Raw genomic sequence first — 13,019 nt, forward strand, 5'->3', positions numbered from 1 at the left:
TCAGTATGCATTTCATTTTCATTCTCAGCTCCCTGTGAAAAATACTTACATTTAATTTAGATTGACCATGCATGTATTGTGTGCAGTTCATAAAGGAACATTATCCAATGTAAAGTGCTCTGGAGATCTGTGTTAGAATTTGTCTTCAGAAACCCGTACTTGTAATAAGAGGCGACTAATGGGATTGGGTAGTCGGGCTCTCTGGCTTGGTTGACACATGTGATCGTATCCCAGTTTTGTAGATTGATGCTAAGGCTGTTGATTACTGGATTGTCTTGCCCAGACTGGATTATTTACAGAACGCTGTTACATTGCTTGAATATTGCTGAATGTGGCGTTAGCCAAACATCCAGTGTCAAGTGTCTTCAGAAACATGATTCTGGTGTATTTAGCAGTTTATCTATAAACGCTTTGATGGAGACCCTTCTGAGGTATTACATACTACAAAGTTGCCATGTTTCATGTTTAAATTCCACTGGCATATTACGAAAGTTGACAATAAAAATCACTCACCCATATATTGAAGGGCATTGTTACTAAATGGAATTTGAAAAGAGACAGTGTAACAATGTGCCAAGAAATGACCAAGAATTCGTAAGCATACCTTGTAAAGGACTTGAATTTAAGGCATGGAAAGTCCTTCACAAAATATTATGTGGCAAGAAAAGGATTGTGAAATATTGTATATTTATGTTTCAGGTGATAACTAATCTGACAAGTACCCTGAAATCTACCACACGGTCCACAGTTGATGGCCTCATCGATACGGTATGTATGGGGATGCATGTTAAAGAGCTTGATCAGCTTCACTATCTGGAGAGCGGTTATATGACACAGTGATACCCTAGTTAGCTATTCAGAATTGTCTCCGTTGAGCTTCCCTAAATCCTTTTATCATATTTTAGAACAGTCTGGTGGTGTGAAAAATTTTGGGGATATCCATGATAAGATGTATAAGCTTTCTCATTTAGTATATCGTGACAATTACATTTCGTTATGTGTTTCTAATTATTGAGCTAATGGATAGGTACTGTTAAAAGTCTGATAATGCCATTGATAATACTATTGTTTACTATTTTATACATTCAGGTGGAGAACAATGTTGGTCGATGCAGGCCATTGTTTGATTCAATTTATCAAGTCACAGACTCCATCTGTGTTGCAGGGCTAAACCCATTGGTGAGTCAGATAGTAGTACCTCATAAGTGAATGCTTTATTTTTATCTGGTTTGATCATCATTGTTTTAATGACTTTACTGTTGTCTGTTGAGACTGTAATTGGCATGAAAGGTTATTGTTTAGTCTGCCTGTATTTTCTAAGTTCATGTGGAGCAATCATAAAAAACAACACTAATTTTGATAGCAAAACTATATGGTGGTTTTAAGATTGTGACCTTATGATATTTTGACAAAGCTACTGACACTGTCATTGTAATTAAATTTTCAAAGTTAGTGTTAGTTTAACATGTTTCCTCTTGATCAAAGACAAGATTTCAGTGGGGTGAATTCTGCAGACTTGATCACAAAAATCCCATTCAGGATTTGAGCCCACACCCTCAGTCAGGCACCAGCAAAGTCGGCCGTCTAGCCACTGTGGCTTCCAAGTGAAGCAAAGCACTAATGACAGACTGGCCTCATGATTGAATTGCTATAATGATAAATCATACCATGTTGGTCGCTAATGTTGTGTTAGCCAAGGCACTGATACAGTAGGTCCTCCAATCTTTGAGTATGCCATGATGACCACCTTTAGTACCACGCATTATGATGCATTTGTTTGTTCTATAAACAGAATGGCCTCTGGTTCAGCTGGGGCTGGTGCATCTTTTTCTTCATCCCATGCATCATCTTTGCTGTCAAGCTTGCCGGACTCTACCGCCGTGAGGAGGAATACTCACCCGAGAAGGACTTTGATGAGCAGTGAGTATCATATCGATCATGTTGAAGCATTTTGGTCAAGATCACACCTTCCTGTTCACTGGCGTTCATGGCTCTTCACAATCGGTTCCGTTGGATATACTTTCATCTGCTGGGTCTTCCCTCATCTCTTTTCATCCCTTTGGTATCTGGTTTTTCTTAAAGATGGTGGCCATCTTGGTTTATGCATTTATCACTTTTTCCCTCCCTTACAAAATCAAGAGAATCTTTTTAAGACTTTACTGATGGTTTTATAAAGATGTTGCAAGGTTACAAGTACAAGTATGTAGACTATAGGGATAGGCATGTTAAACCTCCATCCCACTTTTTACAGGAACTTCTCCATGTATGGCGGCCACCAAAATGACACCATTCCACTGACCAGGTGAGTGACAGTGTATGCCTGGCCCCGTCCCCTGCCCCGCCCCCTGTTCTACCCTACCTGTAGGTAGGTAAAGGTGCCATGCTTGCTAGCGGCAGTCCATGATTGAGATTGGGTTTGTAATCTGCTGCATTTATATAGCTTGAGCATCTGTTCGTATTCAGTGAGTGTATTGAGGAAATAGGCTGTCATATAACTGATCCCTGAAGTTAGAGTCCCTTTCAAGAATTGTTACATCAGAATTTTGAAGAGATTCTCTTCAGGAATCCCTGTGAATTTGTTTTTTTCAAAAGTATGTATTTGGACATATGAACTCATTTGGAGACCTTTTTTATAAGATAATTATTATTATTGGCTGTTATTATTGTGCCAGATCTAGTTAAGGATAAGCAGAAGCATCATACAGTATGCAAATATATATATGCTTTGAAGAAAATGTCATCTTACCATGTTCAAATTGTCAGATATTTCAGCTTTGATATTATTTATCAGTCATGTTTACTTGAAATATTATGTATAATGAAATCTAATAGGTTGATTTTGATTTTGTGTGACTATTTTTTAATATATCTTTATATAACTCAGTTTGAATATGCCCTAACAATGAATCATATGCTGAACAAAATACAAACTGGGATATTTTTGCAGTTATTTTTTGTTACGCAAGTACACGAGAAACTGAGTACACAATTTCATGAAAAACATCCCATAAAATAGTCACGATCTCTAACCGTTTTTGTTCAGTGTATATATCTGTATGTAAGACTGTGGCTTGGGCTAGAGATGGGGATTGGTCATTGCATTTGATATAAAACTATTGCCCTACAACTGGTGATGATAAAATATTAACACAATTTTTTTCTTTACACTGTCCCCAACCTTTTGATCCTATGACGCATGGGGATAAGTTTATTGAAGTCATCAGTAGGTTTCAAGTTATGTAGAAACCGAAGTTATTTTGAAGCAGAGCACTGAATATGACAAATACGATATTTATGATAACTTGAGTATATCTATCGTAAGAAGGCACCGCAGATGATTCACAACCACTAACCCAGAAAAGGAATGATGCATGTCCTTTGTCTTGAACCACTGGTTGTATGCATAACACCATTCCTGTATTGAAAACATGTCCTTCACTAGCATGGCCCCTGGAATGTTGAATGCTCGGTGTTGAAAATACATAGTTTGGGTAACCTGATTAATCGCACTGTTTGATGGAGTTCTACTGACTGTTAACATCTCACTTTCTTATCACCATGGAAGCAGTTAAATATCACCCATACTCCCTGTAACACACACAGAAAGCTGAAACATGTTTGGAAATCTTGTTGAATATATATGTATTGTCAAATTTCATACTCCAAAGAGTGTGTTTCAAAATGTGAAACTTGACTGTGCCAATGCTAGAATATTTCATATTTTAATAATTGATGAGGTTTAATTTTCACATTATGCCCCAAAAAGCTGAAAACTAGGTGAAAATCAGCATAGGTTTTGTATGTATCAGATACATACACTACACATATTTCACTGGTGTCAAAACTGCAATTTTAAATCTTTTGAAACAAATTGCTTGCTTCAGCTTTTGCTTTCAGAGTTATCTCCCTTCTTATAATAAGTAGCTTGAAGAGCAAAAGCTGGTTTGGGTTTTTTGTTTTGAAAACAGGAAAATTCATAGCAGCAGATAATGTCAGAATTATGTTTTGATTTCTATGGTACTTAAAACAATGAGAGTGGTATTATCAAGGTAGCTTGGAGATTTCACGATGTTCCAAAATGAATAATGATAATGCTTCATCTGCTTTCAGTTTACCCAACCTTGTTTCATTTAGAAGAAACCCTGAAAATTCACAAACTAGGTGAAATAGGTTTGAGATATTTGAGCTTTTAAAGGGGCTTTCAGAGAAGTAGAGTTTTTAATCTTCACTGTTATTGCCATTCAGATTGATTAGGTTGCTAGAGATGGTTGAGCAGTGTGTTTTTGAATAACTCAGTACTTTTTGTAGTAGGTACATATACTAATGGTGATAAGTAAGCACTGATATTAATGTTTGTTATATTGCTGTAGCTTGAGATGTTGAAGTTTAGGTTTTACTCGTTTCGACTTACTTCTCTACATTTCATACCTTCAAATGCCCCACATGTCATCATAGCCATAGACCCTCTTCTGTGGTTGTTATTGCCCTTTAAAGTTGATGGAATTTCAACAACCTTCCTCTGTACTTTTATCTTGTCAAGCAGTTTAAAAACAACAAGACTTGTTAAGATCTGTGCTAGAATTGCTGCCTTCAGCAACCCATGCTTGTCTTAAAAGCGAAGAAGGGGTGGTCAGACTTGCTGACTTGGTTGATGCATGTCACCATATCAATTTCATAGATGATCATGATGTCAGTCATGTGGTTGTCTGACCAGGCTTGACCACCATTACAATGCTGGAATATTGCTGAGTATGGCAAGAAACAACTACTAAGAAACAACTATTTTATTTTTGATTGAAGTCATAAAACAAAATGTAATGGCTGTCAAGACCAAATCAGTGTGTTTTGTAGGCTTTGTTATGATAATCACTTGGAACAGTGACAGTTGAGACAATTTTATCCAAACCTTTGTTTTGGTTTTGTTTTGGGAAATAGTGAGTGAGTAAGTGTGTGAGTTTTGTTTTACGCCACACTCAGCAAAATTCTAGCTATATGGAGGCGGTCTGTAGATAATCGAGTATGGACCAGACAGTCCAGTGATCAACAACATGAGCATCGATCTGTGCAATTAGGAACTGACGACATGTGTCAACCAAGTCAGCGAGCCTGATGACCCGAAAACGTTAGTCGCCTAACAAGACTAGTCGCCTTTTATAGCAAGCATTGGTTGCTGAAGACCTATTCTACCTGTACCTTCACAGGTCTGTTTGGGTAACACATATATGACATATAATCACTGCAATCAAGCAAGAAAATACAGGTCCAAAAGACCAACTCAGTCATGCTCTGATTTAGTGTAGAAAACATTACGGACCAAGGCTATGTCACTTTGAAACTATTTAACTTGTGACAGTTTAATAGTGAAATGAACATTTTAGCTAAGTTCATCATCTCTTAAAGGAAGATGAAAAAAAATGCATAACATTTGAGTCTAAAAATCATTTTCACATAACATTAGGCAGGTCTATGAATGGTATTTAGAAACGATACACATAAGAAAAAGATGTTTTCTGCATGTTTGCTTCTTTATTATGAGGAACACAACATTTTGGAGTATATCCTTACTCTTTATAGGTCATTAGGCAATCAGTACCTTATTAGCTCAAAATTCCATTTAACCACCCTCCTCCAGATCATTTTGTCTGTGTCCTGACCCTCTCTCTGGCCTTTCAAGCAGTCACATGTCATCTTTCTGTAATCCGGCTATGAATCATACCTGATTGGCGCGCATGGCGCTTTTTGCTTCCTGCAGTATGGATTCCCGGAACGGTGGTGCTGGAAATACAGGGGGTGCTGGATACCCAGGTGTTGCCAACTCCGGGTACCACGCCTACGATGAAGGGTACCGAGGCCGGCACTCCTCCTACTCCAACGGCTACGGTCAAAATGCGGGCTACCGAGGTAGCAAGGACGTGCCACCCCCTGCCTATGGTGGTGGGCATTCATCCTATCCCCCCACTTATGACTCTGACTATCGCTATCACCAGAAGCCACAGCCTAATTACCCCATGCGTTACTAATAGTAAGTAACTGTCGCTAACATGTTTCTAACCACCCTACCTGCCTGTCCTTATTCCAACCTGCAAGCTGGAAGCACAGAACAGGTGATGGACTTTCATTACAATCATGTCATCAGTTTTGTTTTCTTTATTAGCTTTTTATTCCTTTTCTAGCTATTTGCAGCTGAAACACTTTTCAAACATGTATAACTTGATTATATGTTGTGATCAATGTGAAAATGACATGATTTTTGTTTTAGGCATTTTATTTCAGGATTCCATTTTATTACTTCCATTTTTCTACTAATTAAGTAGATTGACATCAAGATACCTAAAGGTTATGTTTATGGATTGTGAAGAAACAACTAGACAAAATAATTAGACACCTAGAGCGAAATAAGAATTAGAAAATATAAGAAAAACTTTGTTTTCCCATTGGGAACGAAGCATGGAACTTCCATTTTCTTTAGTCCTCTATTATGGTACAGTATGTTAAAGAAAACATATTCTAAAACACATTGTGATAACCTTTGGCAAGACATCACATGGCTGAAAGTATTCAGACCATCACCACTTTCTCGTGTGAATTCGACAATGAGAAAAATGGGGGAATATGATGCAAAAATTATAATTATATCGATCAGTCATTTCTTAGCAAAGCTAAATAATTACAATTTTACAGTTTTGAATGTGGACTTGGTGGTTCATGAAAAGCAAGACATTTATTTTGGCAAGCATTCCACATTTCATACATCAACATAAGCAATAGTGGGAATGTGAATGGTTGGACTATATCTCTCTTGGAAAGGAATAGTGATTATCTTTGTGCAGTCAAAGTGATATGTTGAAACACCTGAATGATAAGAACAATTCTCTAACGTTTATGTCCATTCCAAGTTCTGTTCTGTGTACCTTGTCACATGCACCTGTGTCCAGAGTTGTCTCCCCTCAGTATATCATTGCCCATTCGTAACTATTCGTGACATTCCGGCAAGTAACGCGAAACCCCTCGCGTGCCCTGTTCATAATTGGAGATAATTTCCAAACATGGCTAATCCTAGAAATTTATAATAAAACACGAAAGTCACTTTAAGATAGTTTCTCATGTCAGTAGCAAGTTAATTTTATAGTTACGAAAATAATAACGAAAATCAGTAATTGCAAAGAAACTATTTGACCTTATTTCACGTTTTACTATGAGCGATTTGATTGGCTTGCAATGATTCTTGGCAATAATGGTGTACTATATACATATCAGTCTTCTTGTAGATGATGGAATGAGGCGAGTAGTTACGAATGTATCGGTGCCTTCAAGCACCAGTAAAACCAAAAGAATATGAAGCAACATGATCATAACAATATTGATAATGATTTTGATTTATTTAATTTCATATTAAGATAACTCCTTGTAGAGTAATGTCTGAAGACAGTTTATTTTTAATAGTGAAGTTATCAAAATGCTATTGTAACAATTTTGCACTGAAATACTCGAGTCTCATTTTGCAGTACTAAAAGATGCATGTCATTGTAGGTTCTTTAATATACTGTCATATCTTTGTGAAAAGTAACATTAGGAAAGGAATATGTAAAGTAACATATGAAAAGGACTGTATATATATTTAATATAAAAGTTTATAACATGTCTAGGTAGGAAGGTGTGAAACCCATGTGCATGTGTGTCCGTTTTGTGAAGCTTCTTATATGCATGAAATATTAATCATTTTAAGTGCTGGTGCTACAACATATTCTTCATGTAATAATTACTAACACATGTAAAAAGAATATATCTTCAGAATGCACTAGTAACATCTTCGTTTAATTACACATTGCTCTAATCAGGAAGTGTGAATCATTGATATATTTGTATTAATTACCATATTTGAATACTATTTTAACGTGTTTGTTCTTGTGACAAACAAGTCCTACCATGAGACTTTCAATATCAGTGCTTATATTTATTCAGTCAATTTATTTTTTCTTATGTTTATATTTTCAGCCAACCAAACTGGTAAAGAAATCCTTCCTCCAAAATACTGAAGATGTCATAATCTGGTTGCCATAGTTACAGGAAATCCAGGCAGACCATTTCTTTAATACAACTGGCGATTCAGTTGCCTTCGTCCAACACCTTTATGCAATGAAGTCCTCGTATAACTGGATGTGACAATCACTGGATCATCAAAACAATGGTTGGGTTATTATGGTTATGGAGACTATGTCAGAATGGTATTTAGAAGTTTTGAAAAACATCAGCTGTTGCAAAATAACACCCATAAGATATTATTACCTGAAACGTGCCTCGCAAAAGTGACCATTGTCACAGCTCGTACAACAGCAAGAACTGAATCCGTGCCTGAACATGTCAAGGATTATTTCCTAGTGATATGAACTCTTGACCTTGATGCATTGTCCATAGCCTTTCATGATTTGGAATATTTACATTATTTCATAATTTAAGGACTCTTTTTTAATATATTTTATAACCCTCTTTTCTTAGGATTTGATTACTTTGTTACTGTGGTCTCTATTTTCTGAGAGCCTAATGTGTTCTATGAGACTGTATAGTGAAATATTCGGACAGAATAACAAGATGAGATCTCTTGCTTATATATATATATATATTTTAAAGGACCATCTATTGGTGTGGAAACACAAGCTTGTGTTGTTAAAGGGAGACTATACACAAGAGTTTGCACATCCATCCAGTTGTGTTCTGGACGTTACTTTTGTTTGAAACTGAGGTTTGATTATGTCTCTTTAGGATAAATCTTGGCTGTCAGATTCATTTTTGAAAACCATCTTGAGAAGAAACAGTTGCTGTTATTTTCTTCCAAGCATACCAACAACACAACTGCAAAGTTTACAACCGATACAATTACATGCTTCATTTAAACAGAGATGCAAATATGACTCGTATGCCCAACATTTTCTTGTTTTTAGCCTTACAGTATCAGAGTGTATGTAGGAGGTTGTGAACAACATTGCTTGTGTGTGGATAGAAGTAACGTCATAATGATGTGTTTTGATTTTTCATTGGCGTGTACAGTGTTCATGATCTTACTCGTGATTTTGTTCATTGCACTTGTGAGTCTGTTCGTTCATCACACTTGTGAATTCTGTTTATTGAATTTGCTATTTGCTATTCTGTCTCCATTGTATGAGATTATGAAATACCTGATATGAAGGTTTTGGATGAGTTCTTATAAATAAGTATTTTTATCCCTTGAACGTGAAGATGTGATTATGCATAACAAGGGATGAATAGGGTAAGAGACATCTGTGCTTCAAGTTGCGTATCATGGGGCTGTTTCTGTTTTCCATGGAAACAGTCCCAGTTATTTAAGATTCTGTACCAACCTTTCTTACAGCATTTGCTTGCCAGTGCTTATTTCCTTTCCTTGAAAATGTTACCGGAGATGTTCAACAGCGAGGAATTTCTGTCCTTCTCTGTATACAATGTACTGTATTCTGCTTTTACGTTTCAATGTTTACGACTATCTAGGATGCTTGTGTTCATGTTTTAATTATTTCCTTCTTGTGTGTGTTTTGTTTTCACTTTGGTATTTGTGTTTGTTGGTTTCTCCTCATCGAAGGGTGTTTTATGTTCAAGTTCTTGTGTAAGACAGAGAACAATTATGCATAATGTTTTCCTTGTGTCCACTGATACACTGGTTGTGACGAGTCAGATATGTCAGGCTGGTTCCTTATGACTTTAGTTAGGTTTCTGGGCCCCATCTCACATAGTGATCTTGGCATTAAGGTGATTGTATCTCAATTGCTAAAATGTAGATTTACCAACATAGCAGGCCTAAGATCAATTTGTGGAATGGGACCCAGCATTGTATTCAGAATGTGGATTGTAGTCTTGTTTGTCAAGCTGTTATTAACACTCATACAGAGTGACATGCCTTCGCAGTGGCAGGATCCACTCAAAATGAGATTCTCATTTGATCAGTGCTGTGACCATGGTGTTTTTATCCTAAATGTTGAGTATGTACTTAAGTCTAGGATTCCTTCCTACTTGGCGATGACATGTGTAATTGTAACTTTCAAGTGGGGTACAGCCTTACATACCCTGGAAAGATTTCAGACAGCTGTCAACCAGAAGTAACAGCATTTGTTTACATGCAGTAGAGCACTGTCAACTAGAAATAACAGCATTTCTTTACTGGAACAAGTTTGATTTTTCATGGGATTTGGGGTTTCTACATGAAAAAGTTAATATTAAATGTGGTGTACAAGCTCATTCTGGAAAGATTTCCAACTCTTTTTTTTAGATTCAGTAGAACCAAGTCGGGGTCTTAATGTAATTTGGGGTCTCTGAACTCTAGGAGTGTAAAACTATGGAGGTCTCAGGATCAGATGTGTGTGAGCAGCACAGAGGCTCTACTAGGAGTGTAAAACTATGGAGGTATCAGGATGAGATTTATGTGAGCAGCACTGAAGCTCTACTCGCACTGACTGATCTTTGAACACTTGGTAATTCTAAAGTTCACCATCTCACTGTTTCCTCTTGTCTGTCATCGTGCATCTTCCAACAAGTACAAAGTACATGGACTAGGGCATCGTGTGCCAGATCCATCAGCCAGCATGCAATTTAAATGTTGTCATGTCTCTGCCACTGGCAATGAAGACTAGACAAATTCAGTGCCTTAGTAGTTATTACTTTGTCTACACATCTGTTAACCCAGAATATCTAGAATAAGGAAAGCATTTTGATAAAATGAATACCAGGCCTGATATTTCTGCTTTTAAAGAAAAACAACTAATAGATTGTATGCATGACGTCAGAGGGACATGCTCAATGACTTACTATCGTTTGCTCAAATTCTATTCATATCAGTACTCAAGACTGAAGAGTGTTATTTTGATATTTCAACCAGCTACGGAACAAAAATCTGTAAATAAAATTGCATGGCTTCAGTCTGCAACTGATGTATGAGAATATTTAGCCATGTCCATATTTCTTTTCTATCCAAAATAATTGAACGATTGGAGTGAAAGAAGAGAAAGTGCCTTACTGCAATTTAGACACTGAACTTTATTATAAGGTAACTTCTTCAAATAACTTCTTGGAAAGGGTTCTAATGCTTTTGAGATGGTTGATGCCTTTGTATTTGGAACTTGAGGATGATAAGAAAGAAACACATGTTATTATTATGACTGAGCTGTTTTGATTCCAATACTGTCAACAACATAATCCTGGAATCAGAATTCTCTTGACAATATGTAATGAAAATGTCAAGCTGTACATAAATATGAGGAATGCTTGTATGAACATTATGTTGTAAATATGTCTTGATTTCTAGAAAGATAAGTGCCTTAAGTAGGTATGCATTTGAATGACAAAACACAACTGAATTTGGGTTAAACATTGACATTCCAGGAATGTTAACATTGAAAAATCTTAAAAATTCAAAATAAACAAAGTTTTCTTTTTCTGCATTTAAACAAGTTCGTTTATAGATTGGTTGTTATTCATATTGTAAATATAATTAATTTCAATAGCAGACATATGGGAGTTTGTTCTTTGAAGCCGAGAACTATGTTTTGTTGACATGATAATTACCTAGTTCATATTGTTGTAACATTCCTTTACATCAGGGAGGAAAATGTGTACATAATGAAGAAAGTAAGTTTATTTCCTTATATTGAAATCATGCCCTAATGCTTCTTAACAATGCATTTTCATACATTCAAACTCTACATCATTTCATGAACAGAGAATCGTATTCATTTTTGAATATATTGAACTTCATATTCTTGCTTAAAAATGAACATGTCAAACAACTGTATTCGGCAATACATTATTTGTTGTACAGTTTATAAAAAGTATGCACTGTTATTGTTGTTTCACATGGTTATTTCAGTTTAGTTTTAATACTCTGTTGAAATTAATTTTTTTTAAAGAAATACAACAATAAAAGTTTAAATTGATTTTGAAAATGTTTCTCATATTTAAGCAATTCATTTGCCTATAAAATTATCAAATTTGTAAATATGATTGAAAGTGAACAGTATGTGCCTTTGACCTATGAGTGAGTGGAGCAGTTTCCAAACCACAGTTATCTTTTGCCTCTTGGATAATACATGAGCAAACTTAATTTTTTCTCTTGATGTAGCATGGTTAATAATGATCATAATATATAAATGCATGAGCAGTTTAAATTTGCTGTGACATAGTTGTTAGACAATTGTAAACCAAAAGTCACTGTGTTCTGTAATCTGATTGGTTGAAAAACATGATTAAATGGTATTAGATTCCCGGAAACTGAAAGACTATTCACCGCGTATTGACACGTAAACAATTGTTTTGTTGTGTCATCAACAGTGGTGACGTCATTCAAATCATATTATGACGTAAAGTTAGAATGACGTCACAAATGAGCAACTCCAGATGCTACCATGGGAACCAGCTGAAACGGCCAGCTGATGACACTTCACTGCTGTATCCGTGGTCGATGTAAAGGAGTGCAGACACTAAAACCCTTTGGTTTACTTTTGTGTTTACAATGTCGATAAACATCATGTGTTGGCTAATTTCCGGGTGTTATTGAGTATTTGAAGCACGGGAATATTTCCCGTCGGTTCCAAATGCATTCCCGTGCTTCAAATACTCAATAACACCCGGAAATTGGCCAACACATGATGTTTATCTCCTAATTAGCACGTTTTGAAAAATGTATTTGGTATGCAACAAAAAGATATTTTGATATGGTTTACTTTTTGATGGCTGTTGTATAACATTTAAGGAAGTATGTGATGATTTCGTCAGTATTTGGGCATGCCATGTGTATCATATCAAAGATGTATATTTGTACTGGAAATAAAATATTGTTATATGCTTTTTCCTTTTTTTTTTCAATCAAAAGATAATAAAGACCCATGATCCATCACCCAAAGTGTTCTGTGAGTGATATCCGGCACTGCTGTTTGGTTCGGACAAAGGGAGTAAGTGATTGATGAAGCAGGCTGCAGTATACCAGTTGCTAGGCAGAAAAACTTCTCAAATACTGGAAT

The 13,019-nt window shown here is 36.1% G+C and overlaps 2 protein-coding genes across 6 annotated transcripts in view; one reads left to right on the top strand and one right to left on the bottom strand.

The window, feature by feature from the left end:
• The window catches only part of LOC137284714 (prominin-1-like), a 70,860-nt gene extending 57,965 nt beyond the window's left edge, over positions 1 to 12,895 (top strand). The window contains exons 21-26 of one of the 5 annotated variants that reach the window (XM_067816629.1): positions 700 to 768; positions 1,090 to 1,179; positions 1,793 to 1,920; positions 2,252 to 2,302; positions 5,753 to 6,022; positions 7,996 to 12,895. In XM_067816629.1, the coding sequence (XP_067672730.1) occupies positions 700 to 768; positions 1,090 to 1,179; positions 1,793 to 1,920; positions 2,252 to 2,302; positions 5,753 to 6,020 (606 nt within the window). In that variant the 3' untranslated portion in view covers positions 6,021 to 6,022; positions 7,996 to 12,895. The remainder of the gene's footprint in view (positions 1 to 699; positions 769 to 1,089; positions 1,180 to 1,792; positions 1,921 to 2,251; positions 2,303 to 5,752; positions 6,023 to 7,995) is intronic. The other 4 variants (XM_067816630.1, XM_067816631.1, XM_067816632.1 and 1 more) reach the window with 4 other exon arrangements.
• The window catches only part of LOC137284716 (UPF0764 protein C16orf89 homolog), a 441,860-nt gene that overhangs the window by 15,906 nt on the left and 412,935 nt on the right, over positions 1 to 13,019 (bottom strand). The gene's annotated exons all lie outside the window — the stretch shown is intronic.

This window comes from Haliotis asinina, chromosome 5 (assembly GCF_037392515.1).
Source record: "Haliotis asinina isolate JCU_RB_2024 chromosome 5, JCU_Hal_asi_v2, whole genome shotgun sequence".
In the NCBI taxonomy this organism is placed as follows: Eukaryota; Metazoa; Mollusca; class Gastropoda; order Lepetellida; family Haliotidae; genus Haliotis; species Haliotis asinina.